This window comes from Rissa tridactyla, chromosome 14 (genome assembly GCF_028500815.1).
Source record: "Rissa tridactyla isolate bRisTri1 chromosome 14, bRisTri1.patW.cur.20221130, whole genome shotgun sequence".
Lineage (NCBI taxonomy): Eukaryota > Metazoa > Chordata > Aves > Charadriiformes > Laridae > Rissa > Rissa tridactyla.
In genome coordinates, this window is record NC_071479.1 from 1728801 (window position 1) to 1748377 (window position 19577).

Consider the following 19577-nt stretch of genomic DNA (forward strand, 5'->3'; position numbering starts at 1 on the left):
GGGACGCGAGGCGGGTGTGGGGTGGGCGTTTCATCCCCCATTCTGCCCCTGCCCCAGGGGCTTGTAACGGCGGTTTTTTTGGTCTGAAAGTGTAAGAAAGGGGAAACGCCCTTTCTCTGCCCTACGCCTGCTGCTGATGGCTGAGGGGCTGCTCTCGCCCCTGCCCTAGGGGTCCCTCCACCGGGAGGCTAGGCCCTGTCCCACCATGGAGAAATACGAGGTGCTGCTAGAAGGGCCAAGCCCTTCCCGGTGCTGTAGGGTGGTGTGGGTGGTGCTGGGTGTGTGTGTGGTATATGGCCCTGGGGAGGGGTCTGTGGCCTAGGGGAGGGGGCGTAGGTACCCCCGGGGGTAGTACACGACCATTGGGAGGGGGTGTAGGTACCCCTGGGGGGGTGCATAGGCCTGGAGTGCGGGCAGGTGGCCCTGAGGAGGGAATGTGTGGCCTTGGTGAGGGTGTGAGCTGCTCTGAGAAAGGGGCCTACAAGATCCTAGGGAGGGAACTGCTGGGTTGTGGATGGCCCTGGGGAGATGAGGGTTTTGTGGTCAGCAGGGGGGAAGTGAGGGGAAATGTCCTGGAGGGGAAGGCCTGTGTGTCTCTGGAGTTGGGGTGCAGATGGGGGTGCCTGTGATCCTGCTGCTGGACTGGAGGTGTGTGCTGTGTGGAGGGTGTCTGTGGGAAAGTGGTTTGAAGGGATTTTCTGCCTTGGTTGTTCCACTTCTTAAAGATGAGTGTCTCTCCTTTGCTTTGCAGGTGCTGGAGCAGCTCCAGCCTGGGGCGCTGGGCACTATGCTGGTAGTTGAATTGAAAACGGAAAAGGGTGCGGAGAATAAATATATAATAAAGCAGGTGAGAGAGTGGTTGCTAGGAAAACAAGAGTCCATTAGCACGTTTGTCATCTCTATGGGCCATTCTGACAGAAACAGATACAAACATGTTAGGCAGCTTGGCCACTGGGTAAGAGTAGGCTTACATCTTACTATGCTGCTGTTTGGAAATAAGAAGATTCAGATCAGTTTATCAGAGTATTGAGGTTAGAAGTGGGGAAAGAGGAGCAGCTTATTTAGGGCCATCCAGTGTGTTTTCATCTTAGCTTACTGCTACTTTGACCATGCAGGAGAAAGACTGGCTAGCTGTTGCGGGCTCATTTAAAGCCCTGTTTCTGGCCATCTCCCAACAACAAGACAGCTCCAAACATTAGACATTGGAGCTATCATTGAAAATTTATGCTAGTTCACACACAATTTGCAGTTCCAGTCACTTTGGCAAGATTGTTCTGGCTTAAAGTTTGGCTGTATCTATATTACAATCTCATCCTTGTATTTTGTTTGGTGCAGGTTGAATGCATTGAAGAAAACCAAGCAAATGAGGCCTTGAAGGAGGTATCAGTGCAGTTTTTCTTTACTACCTTGCTTACAAAGACCAAAGTCTTAACAGAACAAAGTCTTTTATCTACAAGGATTAACTAAGTAAATAGTCAAGATGTAAATCAGGTAGGACTGAGGGGTGTTCTCCCTGCCTTCTGCTTGAGCTCAGGCCAGGATTTTGTATTAATTGTTCCTGTATTTGATTATGTATATTCAAATGGATAGCTCTTATCAGAGGATAGCCCTTTTTCAGGGTTTGTATTTGTTTTGTGATGAAGACAAAGAGCAAAGCTCATCCTTTTGGCCTTTAAGCTGAAGGAGAACCTTAGTCTCTTTATAGTTTATTATTAATAACTCGATTTCTAGTTAACATATTTCATTATGTATTAATTTCTTAGAGATGGACATTTTTTGATGTGAATTATTTGACTAGTTTTCTGCCTTTACAATTTTGTGCAAACTTGTTTCAATACCTCAGGTAACATGCAACATCAGAAATACTATTAAAATAGCACAATTTGCTTCCACAAAATATGTGGAGTAACACCTGATGGATTAGTCTCACCGTTTCCAGTATGCATGACGTCTGCAGTTGAAAATCAATGAGAATACATGTCTGTACAGGTGCTTCATCCTACTCAGGAGAGGTGACCTCTTTAGGCACTGAGACTGGCTTTACTGATAGAGTTTGATTCAGTTTTTCTGCTGATGTACATATCTATTGAAATAAATGCAGTTGTGCCAGCTGGGAGTGTGGCTCTTCTTAGTTTTTCTCTGGTGTCTGCACAACCACAAACACAACTATAGGAGGGTGAGTTGAATTCCTTTTACCTTTCACATCATCAGCAAATTTGTTAAAGTAATTGTTAGAGCCCCGTACGGAAACCAGTGTCAAGGAGATAAGCATCTCACTAGCGTCATCATATTTTCTGCGGTTCGAGCTTGCATAGGGATTACTGGAAATAACGTCTACACTAGAAAAATCATCTTGTCTTTCATATTCTAAGATGTGTTTTCAGGTTTGGATGTTAGGAACTGATGAAGAGGGTTGTTTACGTATCATCTCCCTAAGGATCAGTTATATCCTTCAATCTTACAAGGCTGTTCTGGCATTACATTTAGTAGAGTCTTGCTGAAATATTTTCCTTAACTTGACACTTGTACATGCAAATATATAACAGAGCTCGCACATTGAAAGGATTTGATCAAACATGCAACATGAACAAGTCAGAACTGGCTTAGGATATTATTTAAGGCCCTGTTCAGTGGGAAGGACTGTATAGCTATTTTGAAAGCTCTCTCTGTTTATTTTTTTTTTAAACCTATGCAGGCAACGGATTTGCTAAAACTTCATCATTCAAACATCTGTGCTTACCAGGAATTGTTTGTGACTTGGGATAATGAGGTGAGATTTGAAACAAACCTGCTTTTTTAACTCCTGAATAAACATGCTGAAAAGCTGTGAAGATACATGGATTGGAGCCCATCACATGGCAGTATTGCACCCTGACTCACGGATTCTGATGTGAATGAGTGTGCAATACTGATTTTCATGTTCGCATGAAAACCCTTTTATAGGGAGACTATAGGAAGCTGAAAGCCCTGACTTACTTATTTGCAGGTTTTATTCAGTGCTCAAGCAAAATTTGTGTTGATTTTACGGATGTCTATTTGACTTGAATTGTCCCATAGGGCTTCGGATAAGATGCTTGATAATGTTTTGTGTTTCTTTTAAAAAACAACAAACATGCTGTATTTTTAATAAAAAAAAAAGTAATTATTGTCTCCTCTGGGAGAGATTAATCATCTTGGAACACCTTGGTATTGGTGAACATCACACCCATCGGTTTGGCCAAGTGCTCGGTTTTATCTCTCTTACTGGATATGTTATTACCTGCGAACAATTAGACAATTTTGATGTAACGTTTTATTACAGATATCATCTCTGTTCCTCTGTCTGGTAATGCAGCACTCGGGCCAAGGAGATCTTTCATCTGTAATCAAGGAAAAAAGGCAGAAGTCAGAAAAAATAACAGACGTGGTAAAAAGTACAGAAGAGGCATCTGACTGAACTGACAGTCTCTCACTGCTTTTATATTTTTTCCCTTGTCTTCCCTCTTTCTCAAAGTCCTCCCCAAAATATTGGAAGCACAGTGTTTTAGTGAAGGGTGGTTTTAGAAGCTATCTTCCAAAAGATATTTGGAAGTTATTCTGTTTGTTAGACTTTCATGTATATTTCCTTCAACAGGTGATTCTGAAGTTCCTGGGACAGATGGTGGATGCTTTGTTTTATATACACAAACAAAATATTTTCCACAGGTGAGTGGAAATCTTGTTCTCTTTGTCTGATAGGTCATTGTTCGTTGCAGTGACTGTTGGTTCAGCACAGCTGCTTGGAGGCAGGGAATTTTACAGTTCCAAAAGGGCGAGTAGGAGGTAGAAATTCCAGACTTCATATATAGATTCATTTTCTGTGACTTCTGAGATCATCTGTTTCTTGAGTTTTTTCTAGGATTATCCATTTGAGCAAGGTGTTCTCTCTGTTTGTTTTTTGTTGTTTGTGCTAAAAATCTAATACTAATTTTAATATTAGGATACTGACCGTATCTGTAAATGCATACATTTTGGTGGCTGTGATGGACAAGGTATACTTGGTGTATCTAAAGTAAGAGACAGCCATTGCATTCCATATTCGGATAAATTTGTGTCACAATCACAAATTTTAAAGCATTTCACAGTAATAGAAGAAAATAATTGTATTGCACTTGATTATCACTTCTATATAAAAAAAAAAAATAATCAAAAACCACAAACAAAAAAAACCCCAGACCCCTCACCACCACTCCATCTACTCTCCCCCCAAAATACCCCAAACCTTCTGATGTGTGAGGAGGCTGGGAACCTGTAGTTATGTAGCATTAGACTCTGATTTCACAGGCTGACAGAAAATATTTGTGTTGCAGAAATCTCAAGCCGTCAAACATTCTTGTGACTGGTGAAGCATCCTTCATGCTTAGCGACTTCAGTACAGAAACACTTATGACAGATGAGATGAAATGGAAAATAAGAGTGGAAGAAAGTAGATATTTGTTTTACTTTTTTTTTTTTTACTTTATGTTTAAAAGATTCACTTATGGTTAATATTTTTAGTTCTCAGAGTAAAATCAGCCAAAGAGGAAAAAAATTATCTTCCCTGCCCTTTCTCTGCGTTATACTATTTGTCTACTGAAGTATGAATGGTATATTCATAGGCAGTTGACTGCAGCATTAACTGTGTTCACAATTGAAAACTATAGATGTGTCTGTGAGTCTCGGAACTCTGCAACAGATACAGCTGGAATCCTTTTAGGTTGATACATATGCCGTAACAACTTAGAAAATTGTTCATTAGTTAGAGCATGTTTCTTAGTCTTTTGTGGCATATCACCAGTAAAAATTGTCTGATCTCTGCAGAGTATATCTAAATTATTTTTAGATGTAAAATGATTGCCTGCAGTTCATGCATGTGCAAGCAAAAACTGTATAGTACAGCGTCAGCAATGTTACCATATGATTCTTATTTCAACAGATAGCAAGTCTTGGATGGCTCCAGAAACATTTGGTTTTTCTTTTACTGAGAAATCTGACATCTGGTCTCTAGGCTGTATTCTACTGGACATGATGACCTGCTTTGTTCTGAATGTATGTAATAATGTTTTATTATAGATTTAAAATGTCATTTGCCCACCAGGATATCTCTAAACAAGCGTGTGAAAGCTCTACTGTTACTTACTCTTTACAGGCAGAAGAGATAACTTCATTACTGCAGAACATCAGACAGGATACCAGCCGCCTTGAGGGAGTTCTGGCACTAACACAAAATGGAGATAACAGCTCTTTGCCTTTATTTCCAATTCTACTTATGATGCTACAGATTGAGCCCAGCATGAGACCCACAACAGAGTGAGCTCTGGATGCTTTCCCTTTATTTTTTGTCCTAAACCTCACCTACCGTCACAAAGATGGGAGTGTTAGCTACTCTTTAAAAGAGATTGAGTTAAGATTGCTGATATACTGCCTTGACAAATTGAGTTATTAAGAAAGTCAAAGATTTGGTGTTCATTCAGAAGTGGCATTCTGATACGTGTAGATGTCCTTTTTTGAAGATTATAAATTCATATTGTACACAATTTTATAAGCCATTAACTTGAAGCCTAAGCATGGCTTCTCCACTGTAAGTTATTTCATTAGCCGTTTTGAAGTAAATTGCTTAAGTTCTGTCAAAAATAACCCAGTCTTCAAAGAAGTATTACTAGCTTTTTATATCAAAATGAAACAAAGCCTGTAGAAATTTTTTTTTCTAACTTACCAGTTCTAACTCATTGGTGCTGCTTTTCTCTCTTGTAATTCTAGGGATCTGACTGATGTTCCATTTATTAGGGAATGCCTGACTGTTGCTCGTGCCTCTTCAGTAAAACTGAAAAAGTCTTTGTCTCCTAGAATAATAGATACACTCCTTGAGGGAGGAATCGAAAGTGTTCTAGGTAATAAGGAAAGTAAGATTAATATTATGGTGATTTTCGTAGGAAATAAACTCATATGTTTTCCAGTCAGCATATATTCTACTTGAATTGTTGGGCATTCATTTTACTTGAAATAAAATGGGATGCTATTTGGAGGAAGGATCACTCTGCAGCCTTTTCTATAACTGGTAATCTTACCAGCCATACCGACTGCAGAAGTGAAATGGAGTCAGAAATCATTCTTAGAAAATTGGGGAGCCCCACTTTGTTGGCCTTCTAACATGTTTGCCAGCTTATGCCAACAAAGGACCTGTTCCGTTATTTTCCTTCTAAGGAAGATATTCTTTTCATCTGGAAAGGCTATTGGAATAATGCATTTAAATTTAATGCATTTAATGCATAGCCCTGCCCTGATTTAATATTCCATCAGGTCTCCAAAATATATAATACCAAAAACTTAGATTATAGAGGTGAATCATAATATTTTGTAATATTAAAATATTTGATGCATTAGGGGAGAAGTTTTTCTCTTTTCAACAATCACAAATTATATTATTTTAATTTATATGAATTCACATCTTGCACAAAACAGAAAATTTTAGTGCTTTTTCTAAGTGTTTGTATCAAACAGAAGAATTTTCTTGGTTTATGTAGAATCCATGCAGGCTTTCTGGGATATAGAAGCAGCACAGGATAAAGCCATTCAGCTCCTTGCCAGCTTTGTAAGAGATAAAAGTGGTAAGGCACTAATTTATTTATGTATTTATTCTGCTCTTTTCTTACATCTTGAGATGATAGGAAGAGGAAAAAAATTCTTATGAAAATAAATAAGAATGAAATTGTTCTCATGCTATTTCTCATTTTTGTAACGTACTGGAATAGACCATTAGTTGATGTGACTGTGTTGATGCTTGTTTTGTAAATGCTTATGTTGAACAGCAGCTGTTTTGCTGGGTAAGAAAAACGGGCACTGGAAAAAAAATTTACTGATATTTTAATTGGAACCAAGGTGAATTGGCAAACTGTCATTTGAAGAAGGTAATTCATATCAGTGTTTGGGCAACTTGCAGGCAATGCCTAGGGCTATAAAACTGATAGAGCAAAAGGAAGCTACGTGTGTCTGTGTTCTGTGTGTCCAGTAAAGCTGCGTGAGTGAAGACTGTGTATTTTTTCCCAGCATCTGCACGTTTTTCAGACTACTCTTTCAGATCAAGATTAGTATTTTCAAAGCACTGTGTTAACTCAGTTATAAAACGCACTACCATTTGGTAGTGGTAGCATTTTAATGCTGGCATTGGCTTAGATGTTAAAACACAGGGGTGCTCATAACTGTAATCAATAAGGAAAAAGAATAATTTGGTTTTTTCCTTAGAGTTACCTGTATCTTCAGATCTGTTCATGAAGAAGTCTTTACTCAGTAATACGGTGGGCTTTGATTTATCAATAACAAAACCAATGTGTCTTTGTCATTTCTCATTCCAAACCTATTGACAGTGATACAAGGCCATGAACACATCTGACTTGATTAGCGCTTCTGCACCATGGCTTGCTGTGACTGATGCGCAGATCTTTGAAGGTGCTCAAAATGGATCCCTAAAAAACATTTTTTTTTTTTCTCAACATTTTACCGTATATTTGTGGTTACACTGAATAGCTGTATTAGCTATTGCAAAAACTCACAGTCCTCTTAGTTCTAAGAGATCTGGTGAAATACTTCCCCCCACAGGTTCTGAAAAGCGTGGTTTTGGACTCATGCACAATGTTCTACCCCCCCAACTTGCTTCATGCCCAGTGAACAATGCCGGTGTGACTTAATGAGGAAGCTGCTGGCTGCACTTAGCTTGCATAGCTTTTTTTTGTCTTTAATAAGAGACATTTCCCATAGAGACTACAAAATTCACTCTGTATTGTTCCATCTGTACTTCCATTTTGTTCTCTTTGATTCAGGAATGTTGTTCTGCTGTATCACGTTACCCATAGGGACTCAAATTTATTTGAAACTGGAACTCCTGTGTTTTGGAGTATAGATAACCACTGAGCATTCTAAGCTGTGTAACTGAATGTTATCTCAAATCTTCTTTTTTCCCTGCAGCATTGCCCTACTTGCTAACATTCACGGAATTGATCACTTTTGCCATGAAGACTCACGGAGATTCTCTCAAGATACAAGTAGATGGTTGCAGTTTATTGCTTGAAATCCTTAGTCAAGGTACAGTCATAAGACTTCTAACTTACGCTGGGTAGTACATTCTATTTCTTGTGAAGTTAGACGTAGTAGATAAGGTTTGAAATAGGTTCAGTGGTGATTTTAGGAAACAAATTTAAAGCAGTAGAGGAATTTAAACAGCTTTAATAAGAGTCTGAATTCTCATGGACTTTCTTCAGGACTGGCATATGTGAATTTGGTGTTAATTTTAAATACAGGCCGCTGGTCTTAGGCTACCAAGTTTGTTTTCATGTTATGTACAGCGTTGCTAGAATGTATAAATAGGAGACTCTCAGTGTTCTGGTATTTGATTTTCAAACTCTAAAAGTGTGTTTTGGTCTCTTGTGTGGTCCTTGCTGTCATTTTCTTGGCAATTTACCCCAGTAACACCTGATAAGGATAACAGCTTGAAAATAGCAAGAATTGTGTTTCAGAAAAAGAAAACTGAAAGTAACTTTTGGATGTGTTATGCGAAGAAATGCTGTTAGTTGAATGTTTTATATGTGCTGACATCAGGGGGTTCAGACTTCATTCAAAGCCACTGAAATCTGTGTTCTGTTCAAATGTTTACTTTTGACAGCTCTAGAACAGGATGTGGTGGTGGCCCTGGATGAGAATGTGACCAGCTCTCTGTTAGAGACAGTGAGACAACACTCTGAAAATGAAGAGTTACTTCCGTTAGTCTGCACGTTATTGATGATGATTTCAGCCAGTGGTGGGTCGCCTTGTTCATTTTAGGGGAACACGCCTACATTTCTACTTTTATAATCTAATCCAAGATATAATGCAGAACTCATGTCTTCACTGAGAGATGTGGATGTCTGTAGGTATTAGTGTAACAGTGGTAATATTGGTAAGATTGACTAGATACTGGCAAGATAACACTCCTGAAAGTATAAGACATACTGCAGAGGCTTCAGGTGCTTACAAAAATATATCTATTAGAGTGGTCCTGTATTTAATTTTGTTTTGGAAGCAAGCACAAACTGTGCAAATAGTAGCCCTTGGGAAAATGAGGGCATAGAACCTGGATTCTATTTCTGTCTGTGCCATGGTGAATTGAAACCATTCTACCTAATTTTGCTACTTTGTTTTTTTCTCCTGAGATTGTAATTGCCAAATATTTATAGTAATTTTTACTTGTTTTCAGTGTCAGTTCAGCAGTCATCAGAAGATTGTTTTTATAAATGGTCACAGAAGTATTTAGCAGCAAGGGGATAATCTTAAAAAAAAAAAAAGTACCAAGTTTCATGTACAGATAAACTTACCATCTAAGACCAAACTATTTTTAAACAGCGTTCCCTAATTCTGAAGCTGAGGTAACTTGAATTGCTAAACTGCAAACATTTGAAAAATAGTACTGTATACCCTTTCAGTTCCTTTTCTGCCCTAAATCTCAGGGCTGTAATGAAAAAGGGTGGGTAAACATCCATTTGAAAGGGTCACTTGTGCCAAACACTATGCTCAAGTGCATTTTGTTAAAGAATTTAGTCTGTTCTCTTACTTTCTTTTGTCCAGCTGATGGTATCATGTTACTGGTTTGTAATCACTGTTTAAATATGGTTAGTAGTGCTGTCCGTTGCGAGAACAGCGAGTGGGACAAAAATAGCAGATTGTATAGAATTTCTTTTTCTGTGTTTTTCAGAAGTTGCTGCAGAGAATCTAAGGAAAGTTGGAGTAATTCCAGACCTTCTGTCAATTTTAAGAAATTTTCTTCATAATGAACAGATCTGCCTCTCTTGCTGTGGAGTTCTCTGGAGCTTGGCTGCGAGTGGTAAGTTAAACACAGCAAGTATTGTGCCTGGGTTCATGTGACTGAAAGGCAGCAGGTATTGTGCCTAATTGAGTTCACACATTCCTGTTGCTGGGAGTGGTTTGTTCTTCTTTCTCCTGTTCTGGAGAGCTGTCTCCAGAGCACTACTAGAATAACTTTTAAGTGATCCAGAGTTAAGTGAGATAAAACTAAAAACTAATCTAGACTTTTTAGCAACCCTTTTTGTGATAAGGTGTCAAAGTCAAATCTTTAGTGTTTAGGCCAAGATATGTCTTATGAAGACTGTCAGAAACAAAAGGGTACAGGCACGTTTCTGCTTTGTCAGTCGCGTAGTTTTGCTCCGCGCTTAGCAGAGCGAGTGCAGTGCAAGCAGCATATTAGATTAGGTATCAGAACAGCATTTGGAATGAATAGCATCTTATTTCTTTGCATCACACTTCTCTTGGCAGCACTGGGCTAAATCTTGAGTTGGACATCTCCTAGAGAATCGCTTTTCCAAAAGAATTGTGATTGACAAGGTGGCAAGTGTGCTCTTCCCATTGCCTTAGAACTAAACCAGCATCATCCCCACAGTGTTGGAGAGCCATGGGTGGTTGCTTGAGATGACCCCTTCTCATGAGACCACGCTGGGAGTTTTTTAGGGGATTTGTTTCTCTGACATGTTCTTGTGTAAGTGTATGGTGTCCTAATCATCAAGGAAGGCTGAAAGCACAAAATGTGCACAATTGCACTTTGTGTGTTTTATTCCTTCTGCGCAACAAACCACCCACTTGATTTATGTGACCAGCTAAATAGCCATCCTGCAGACCGTATTCTGTCAGAAAGGTGGCTACTTTTGGAGGTTTCTTGCTGTGATCTCCATGTACAATTTGAATGGCAGAGAAAACTAGTTCTTGGAGAAGTTCAGCTTTCTGCAATAAACGATACTATTTATTAGTCCTGTAAAATGCGATTTGTTTTCGTACATATTAGGTTCATTCCCTCTGCTGTTGTCCGTACTAAAATAATGTTGCATTACTCCAATGCCATCATGCATTAAGGTTTTACTGATACAGTTTGACATACAATGTGCTTATGATAGTATTACTTGATCAAGTAACTCTGCTTGATGCCTTTCCTTTTCGTTATGGTAATTCAGAGAATAACGTGGACCAAGCAGTGATGAAAAGTGCTGTCCCTGTTACCTCTGCGGTCCTTCAGGAGCACCTCCGGAATGGAACAGTTACAGAGTCTGCTTGCTCGGCTCTATGGGCGTTGTCACTCCAAGGTGTGTTTTCCCAGTCCCCTTGTCCCTTGTGCACGGAGAAGGCTCGTATGCCAAACACGTCTGTCTGTCAGTGGTGATCCCTGAAATCCAGGCTGCTTGGCCTTAGCAGGCTCTGCAGATGGCAGCAGAGTTAGGAACTTGCATCCCTCTTAACCAGTCTTCCCTACACTTGCTCGCTGACACTCCCTAATGAAGCTATTTTTGACGAGCCGTAGCAATTATATAACTAGATGCTGCTGATGGGTGCTGTAACAATGGGCGGCTACAAGAACCTTGTTGTGCAGAGCATTATCTCTGGCTTATCTCTTAAGACCAAGAAATCCCATTTGTGTTACCCCAATGAACACAGCATTAGCGTTGTGCAGCGCGGCCTGGGAGGTTTGTTTTTATGCTGTTTGCTTTGCAAATTGGGAACAGTATTTCAGATTAAAAAATAAAACGCAAATATCTATCATGTGCACTAAGGAATGTATCCTCGCAGTACTACTCTGTCCTATTTCTTCCTCATGCAAGAATATGTTTATCTATTGCCCTGCGCTTCTGCCATCGTTCCACTGGGAAGAGCAGAGTAAAACACCCCAAGCAATTTCATTTCTAGTACCCACCAGCAGAATAGGTTGAGTATTCAGGACTCTCCCTTCCTTTTGGCTTGGAGAACGAAAGGGAATCCTGACATAGAAGATGTGTGAGAAATTTCTCCTAGACCCCTGGATCAACTCACGATAAGACTTTATTTGGCATTTTTTTACTGCAATGCAGGTTTTCACATGCTTTCTTTGTAATTTTATCACATAATTTAAAAGTTGTTCCAGAAACAGGGGGCAGAAGTTGAAAAGCTGATGAGTATTTTAAAGGTTTTTCAGTATATTGAAGTTTTGAGATTTTTGTTGTGTGGGTGTTTTTTTTTTGTTTTTGCTTTTTTTTCTTTTCTTAAAGGTTGCTTGAGCGAAAATGACTATGAGCCCACAACAGCACTTTTACTGGATGCGCTCAGGATGAACCCAGAAAGACCACTGCTGGTGAAGAACGCCTGCCTGGCATTAGCAAGCCTTCTAAGGCTATCTGGTAACATTCAGCAATTCTTTTTTTTTTTTTTTTATTAATTGCAAATGAGCTCAGAAGTGGATGTTTCTATGTAGTTCAAGAGTTCATAATGGGATTGGGATTGACATCTGCTCTCCTAAATTAATCTTTTCTTGCAGGACTGGAAAAGGAATTAGTAAAATTGGAGGTGTGAATTTTTTTCTTCCCATGGACCCACCGTGCATGTATGAGAAGTACTAGATCAGCATAATCTGATCTATTAATAACTTGAGAGTGTGTTTTGGTACTTATTTTATGATGAAGTTGTTTCAACTGTGTAAAAGGGAAATGCACAATCAATGTGAAAACAATAAACATTAAAATATCACTTCTGCTGTGCATGAGGGTGTCAGCTGAGTATATGGTCTTCTAGTTATTGCCCAGATATGCTTTAGAATAGCTTTTAGGAAGACTGAAAATAATGGGTAGTGCTAGCTGGAGCAGGGGATTGGAAAGCAGATAATTCAGTCTGCAGCTACCACTTAGCTTAGCAGTGTTTGTCTCCCTTTCAGAAATATCAGCTTTGAGATTTATAATGGATCCAAAAGGCAGTGGAATAAACCTGATCAAATATGCCTACCACCTTCACTTCGATGATCCAGAAGTGGTGGAATATATCTGTATGCTGATTAACGAGATGGTTCAGTATGGTGAGATGATGGTGGTGTTTGTCAAGTCTCTTCCTCTCCCCCAACCCCAAAAGATAGTAAAGAAAACCATAACAGCAGCTGCTCAGGGATGTGTTAGTTGCTCTCAGGAGACTTACTGTGTACCTGAGAAAGGAGGATAAACTGGAACTAAGAGTTTATCCCACTTGTTCTTGAATAATTATAAATGCCTCCCTGATGTTATAATGTTGTAACTTCATCTCATCTGGCCTTCTCTTTGTGTAGATCTGTCCCCTCCCTGCTCCACTTTAGCTCCTGCTGAAACCATTTCAGCAATTATTCTGTCCATTTGCATTACAGATGACATTGTGCCGAATACGCTGTCCCAGAAAATGGAAGAACTGCTGTCTGAAATAAAAAGCTCTTTTCCATCTAGCATGGTATGTAGAAGTCGCTGTGATAACAAAGGGTGGATGCTTAGTATGTTATTTCTGGTTATGGACTTCATCACTCTCAAATATCTGGAATTACATAGTGCAAAAATTTACAGAATTATATGTACATGGGGTGAAGAGTGAGTTTTTAAGAATATTTCTAACTACTGGAAACAAGTAGTTGGAAGGTTTTTTCCTTCACACTTTATGCTGTAATTTAAAAAAAAACCCACAACCCTATGTTCTGGTCTCTTGTGACACTGCATTGCATTAATTTACTACATTCTTCATACTAAAACAGGGTAAAGTTTACAGGAATAAACTGTTGAAACACCAGAAACAGTAAAGTTATTCAAGCTATTTAATGTGTTACACTAGTATTTCCTTTGCAATGACTTGCTGTCAAGAAACCAGTAATTACAAGTGTTCTCATCAAATCAATGAAAGTGGTTTGTCTTATAACTTTGCTTTTTTTAGTTACGCAGTTAGCCTGCTTACCTAATTTGCCTCAAAGACAGCTGCATGTAAACTTGTTCCTCAGTGTCTCCTGCAGGCATTGCCTGCACCACTTTAATGGACATGCAGCTATAAGGTAGTGCAGAAAAAAATGACAAAAGAGAAGAAAGCTCCCTCTTCTGTTGTGAATGTAATTTGTTGTTCCCTGTCCCCTGTTGAGACAGCAGAGACGAGACCAGAACGCTGCGCTTCTGCCAGTACAGTGTGTGATGTGCAACTGCTAAATCTCTGAAACCCATTCCTTGTTACCTTCCAGTAACTATTTAGATTATTTAAATCACAGCATTAATATTCAATCTAGTAATTACAGTTGCTTTGGATTTTGAGGAATGAGACTCCACAAATGTTTAAAACACCACTCACTTTAAAGGCCTATATTAAACACAACATTTTTATTAATAAAGGAATATAAAAATAAGTGAAGCAACAAGGTAAACTTGTATTTGACAATTCTCCCATTTCTCTCCAGGAGATAACGACCCTTGTGGATTCAGCACTTTTGAAACTGCAGGAGTAAAAGAACAACTTTTTGTATAAGAACAAGACTTGTTCACTTCTGGTTCAGATATGAAAGTCTGGATCCTCCAGAAATACTTTAAAAGATTTTTCTCACCAGAAAGATTAAAGTTGGGCCATTAATAATACATAAACAGTTACATATTCTGTTGATTTAGATACCACAACTGTGAGACTAACAGCAATAATTAAGAAGTCGCCTTACTTTGTAGACATTAAAATATTTGAAATAAAGATTTTAGTCTTGGGAATTTCAGCAAAGCAATGACAGTTTCTTCCTTCATCTATCTTAATTAAAAACCACTTGTTTTAAAACTTATTCAGTGTGTATATCCGTTGCAGAAATCGAACTGATGAAGTACTTCACAAATGCAGGTGTGCGTTACAGGTATTGTTTAAACACAGTAGTAGGCATTAGGCTTAGGTATCATCCAGAAAGGGGATATTACCAGGATTCTTGTAAGCAGCATTCACGTACCAGGTTAGGAAGTACTGTCTTTTGATTGATTTTACAAAGTAGCTGCTGTCAGTTCAGAGTTACCTCTAAATTTGCCCTGGAATGTGACATGAAACCAGCAAACGCTGCAGATAAAAAAAACCATTCAAGTTTTACAATTTTTGTTGTTAGGTTTGTTCTTAACAGCAGCTTCCCATTTCTTTTTCTCTAAGGTATACAGTCTCATAGCTGCTTGTGCATCCTGAATCTAAAAGAACAGAACAGGAGGGTTAATGAAACATAGCTGACGTGGCTTTAGAACATTCTTGCTAAGAAGCAGCTAAATCTTCTATCATTTTAATGCATCCTTTTAATTAACATTTCATAATCTCTTTCTAGCTTTAGGTTCTGTGCCTAGTGGAAGGGGATGAATATGCATTCAGAATGCATGGGCCACCACCAGGCTATGCACTTCCCTTTCTGATCGTGACTTGGAAAGCCATCATGAAAAAATACTCTTGATACAGCATCTTGGGGATACCCTCATAATTCCCCCTGTTTCTTCAGTCAATTCCCCTATTATATCCCCCTGTCCACCAAAAGAACGGAACTAACTGCTGCGATTCAGTAGTAGGCGCTCACACTATTTTATCCCACCTGCTGTAGTACAACAGCGCAGAACGCTGCTTTTAAGGTAAGCAGTTGATACTTTATAATTAGTTTTTTTCCCCTGGGGATCTTAAAATAACAAGAATTAATATTTAAACAGAATAGAGTTGACTTGTGCAAAAGTTTATGAAAATAAGGATAAAATCCAAGCGGCATGAGACACGTAACAGTAAGTAAGCTTAGATGGCATCCTACTGCGTGCTGGTGTCCAAGCAGAGCCTGCTAACTTTCATTGCGAGATTCGAATGAAGCCACAGCATTCTGAATTGAGCCCAGATCCTGGAGCTAATGTGTCGTACCTTATTGACCTACCCAAACATGTACGTTCTGATGAGATACGTACCGAGCAGTGCTCTGATGTCTGCACTTGAACATTTAGCAGTTTCTCACAGAGCAGTTTCAATGATGGCCGTGCAGACTAGAAATAAAAAAGATAGAATCATGCTGTCTTGCACTACTTGATAAATATATCTGTCTGTATATATATATTTTTTTTAAAAAATATTAGCTTAGGTGTATTTTTTAATAAAGTATAGCACATCTCAGCTTCTGCTGGTGAACTGGCAAGAATACCTCATGAATTATGAGATCTATGCATGCACTGCTGAGAGGATTTTATGTGTATTACCATAACCCTAAGATTTCTGTTCGGGGTGCGTTGTTGTGAAAAAGAAAACCTGACTATATAGTTACGAAACTTAAAATATCTCCCTATAATCCGAACCTTTACTCCACCAGTCTAAGCAGAAACTTGAAGCCATCTGTTTTTATATCACTACGGAAAAGATACCATTAAGATGATAAGCCTTACTGTAAGTGGAACTCTAATGTTTTATTTTGCTGTCCAGAAAAGCATTATGAAGACCATGCAAGTGCTAAAGAATGGGAGAGCCACTGAATTTTGTGCACAGGTATTACTGGTAATGTTTGTACTGAACTAAGTAACTTACAGATGTATTTCAAACACTAAGTAAGCATTCAAGTCGACTAGTATTTTCAAAGGACAAAAAGCAGGCGTCCCTGTTTCAGGTAGGAAAGAAGGAACAGGGTCAGAGAGAAGCAAGTGTAGGAGGAGAGAGCTAGCAGCTGGGACTCGGTTAATTGAGGTGCACCTTCCCAACCATTTCTTACCTTGACCCTCTGTTTGAAGGGCTTGTATCTTTGCGTGTCACGTATTTTCTTCTTAGGATGATCAAGAAATAGGACCTAGAAGAGATCAGAATTCCAGTCCAGAGTGTACTGTTGCATAAAACTTCATACAGCTGAATGTACAACTTCCTGCTGTTTCCTTCCGTCCATTATAAGAGATAGTTCAAAACCATGAGTGGACAAGACCAAGATCATCCAGACAATGGCTGGATTCAAGAAACACAGTTCTACTTTGCATAAGAAATAGAAATGAATCTGGAGGCGCCACCTGCAGAGACTACCTGCAGTGCTGGTACAGCATGACATGATGCCTGTCTCTTGTAACGATGACCAGACTGCCGAGCTTTGGGCGCTAAGCAAAGCATGCAAACAGCAGAGTTTTTCATCGCTCTGTTTCTTTCCTGGCTCTTCAGTAGGAGATCCGTGCTATTAGCAGCACAGGTTAGAAGTGGAATAACTTCAGTGGGCAAGTGACTAGGGCTATACTTGGTGCAGCATGAAATGACAAGAAACTGAGGGAAGAGCGATAAAGCTGTAGTTTCTAGGAGTTCAGGTGTGTTCATCTGATCCAGAAAGATGTATTAGAAATTTAATCAATCTTAAATTTTTGGAGCCTTGTCTTCAAAATAACAAATCTGCAGCCGTGTACCTTTAGATCATTGCGTAAAGCATGTCCAACTAAAATCCTTCCATGCAAGATGTCAGCGACCTCCTTCTGAACGGTTTGAAAATCTTCACCTAAAAATACCAAAGGAAACACTTTGCATTAGACACATAAGACTACTAAGCAAGCTACAATTATAACACTGCATTTTTTGGTGAAAGCAATTGTATCCTTGGGCCTGCGGTTACACGAATTTGTACAGTACACTAAATCCTCTGCTTGTTACAAGAGCACAGCACTAAAAGGAAATGTACTTATCATTATTCCCATACCATAATCCATGAGTTAATTTCTTCTAGGGCATTAGCGACCACTCTCTAAAGACGACTACTTCTCACAATTTTTCTTAGCATTCAGATTTCATTTTGTTTTTCATTAAGTCTAAGGCTTATCCAGGCTCAGATGATGAGGCTTCTGTGATAGCCTGTTAAATTCTCCCTCCTTAAAGAACATTTTTGCAGAAAAAAACCCAAACCCCAACTCCTACCTGTATTTATATTCTCAGGGCGTATGCCACTAACAGCTGTTCTGTAATCAGTCACCTCTTCTGTAGGCTTGACGTACTTGTCATAAATGCACTTTCCAAATTGGTTCACAAGGGACACACGAGCCACAATACTGTCTTCCCCCTTGGGTCCCACTCCCACCATCTCACAGTCCATGGCTACAGCCTGCGTCAGCCTGAAAGAGAAAGGACAGCTTGGTGACACCTCTGGCACAGGGACCACACAGTGGAATTCACCAGGTTCACGCGTTGATACAAACGGGAAAAACTCAGCAGTTTGTCTGTCAGCAGGCCCAGGGAGATGTCAGCTTACGTTGTGTACCTGCAAATCACAGTTACTAGGAGATAATCTCAATGCCTCTGCTGTATTCCTTCCCGCTGGAATGCCACTCACCCTTCAGAAGCCTTTTCTTTAACCAGCACCTGCTCCACAGACTCTTTGGATTGCCCTGTTTCAAGTCCAAGATTTCTTCTGGCAATTTTTGCTGCTTCAGGTCCTATTGCTGCTTCGATATCTTTTGGATCGACGTCATCAAACCAGATTTCAGCCCTAGTAAGTACAGATTTAATTACATTTGATGGTCTTAAAGCTGCCTTGAATCTTTATAGTGTAGGAAAAGCTTATTTATTTTTTAAATTAAGAAATCAGCTCTGTGAAAATTAGTCTAGTACTGTCACTTATGCAAGTTTGTTTCTGTATCTGAGGAGCAGTGGCAGCATGCATCTTCTCCCAAAATTTAGTTTGGAAGAGTACAGCTATTTTGAATGTACTGGTTGGTGCTCCTGAGGTACACTTCCGAAAGGAAATACTCAGGTGTTCGATGCGTCAAGTACTCACTCTTTGGGTTGCTGCTCCGCTTGCTCTTCAGCTTTCCTCCTCTTATGTTTTATATCACCTTTCTCCTTTAAAATATTGCCGTTTTTCTTTTTTTCTTTGCAGCCTTTTCCACTGCTTTTGGTGCCATTTAAATTCTTATCTGTTGCAATCCTCTTGGCTTTCGGCTTTGCTGAAGGAGGATTGTCTTTCACAGAACCATTGTCTGTTTTACTTGTGGATTTGGCCTTCTCCCCATTCCCCTTCCCATTGACGGCTGGGACTTCTTGGCTGTTGCCCGCCTTGAGTGGGTGCTTCTTTTTGCTGTTTGTTTGATGCGTAGAGAGAGACTTGTTGGAGCTGTCTGCCTTTTGTTTCAGTAGCTAAAGAGACAAAAAACAAAAGGAAAGAAGGATTATTTCCCTCTGTTTTTGGAGGTCCTGAGGGCTCCTGGCATTCTGTCTCAGTGCTAAATGGTCCTGGACTCTCTAGCTGGCTTTAGGGGAATAACCTGCAACGGGACATCCCAGATCCCTGCCCGCACCACTTTACTTATTGGCGTAAAGGTTATTATTTTTAAAAAAATCACCACCTACACCACGGGACGGTACGCAGAGAGGGGCAGCATGGCCGCGGCCGCCCCGGGCCCCTTCCCCGGCCCAATGCCCCTGGGGGCAGATGGCTCCGGCTGTCCCCAGGCGCATCCCGCCGCCCCCCTCACCTCCTGCAGCGCCTTCCAGTTGGAGGAGAACTCCCGGGGGCTGCGGGGGGGAGCCGCCGCCGCCGCCATGTCGGGGCCTTTCGGCGCGGCCGCCGCTTCCCCGCTCCCGACCTTCCTCCTCCTCCTCCTCCTCCTCCTCCCGCCCTTCCCGCCGGCCGCGGGGCTCTGCTTCGCCATGCGGCACGACCCCGGGGCAAACGCGGCTCAACCGGGCCGGGGCTGCCGCTCCCCAGCCACGCCGGGACCGGGACCGCGCAGCGCCGCACCGGCCCGGCGGGGAACGGCGACCCCGCGCTCGGGTTCCGGGGCCGCGGGGGCCCCGTCGCCCCGGTGCGGGCCGGGCGGCCG

General features: G+C 40.5%; 2 protein-coding genes across 3 annotated transcripts; one reads left to right on the forward strand and one right to left on the reverse strand.

Annotated features, from left to right (window-relative positions):
* The first annotated feature begins 28 nt into the window (after positions 1-28).
* On the forward strand, positions 29-14364 carry STKLD1 (serine/threonine kinase like domain containing 1). Its single transcript, XM_054220705.1, has 19 exons — positions 29-220; positions 752-847; positions 1336-1380; positions 2696-2770; positions 3302-3406; positions 3614-3684; positions 4329-4444; positions 4934-5046; positions 5147-5307; positions 5758-5888; positions 6522-6605; positions 7960-8076; positions 8654-8788; positions 9719-9847; positions 10986-11114; positions 12051-12179; positions 12710-12847; positions 13166-13245; positions 14225-14364. The coding sequence occupies exons 1-19, from the start codon at positions 206-208 to the stop codon at positions 14270-14272; spliced, it is 1917 nt and encodes a 638-aa protein (XP_054076680.1). The 5' UTR covers positions 29-205; the 3' UTR covers positions 14273-14364.
* Positions 14133-19544, reverse strand: REXO4 (REX4 homolog, 3'-5' exonuclease). 2 transcript variants are annotated; one of them, XM_054220704.1, is made up of 8 exons: positions 19230-19544; positions 18533-18891; positions 18089-18244; positions 17677-17870; positions 17175-17263; positions 16508-16582; positions 15720-15794; positions 14133-14853 (listed from the first exon to the last, which is right to left on the reverse strand). In XM_054220704.1, exons 1-8 carry the CDS (start codon positions 19404-19406, stop codon positions 14815-14817), a joined length of 1164 nt encoding a protein of 387 aa, XP_054076679.1. In that variant the 5' UTR covers positions 19407-19544; the 3' UTR covers positions 14133-14814. The 2 variants fall into 2 exon arrangements, with proteins under 2 accessions (XP_054076679.1, XP_054076678.1); XM_054220703.1 differs by having other exon boundaries at positions 14133-14975.
* Positions 19545-19577: the final 33 nt, after the last annotated feature.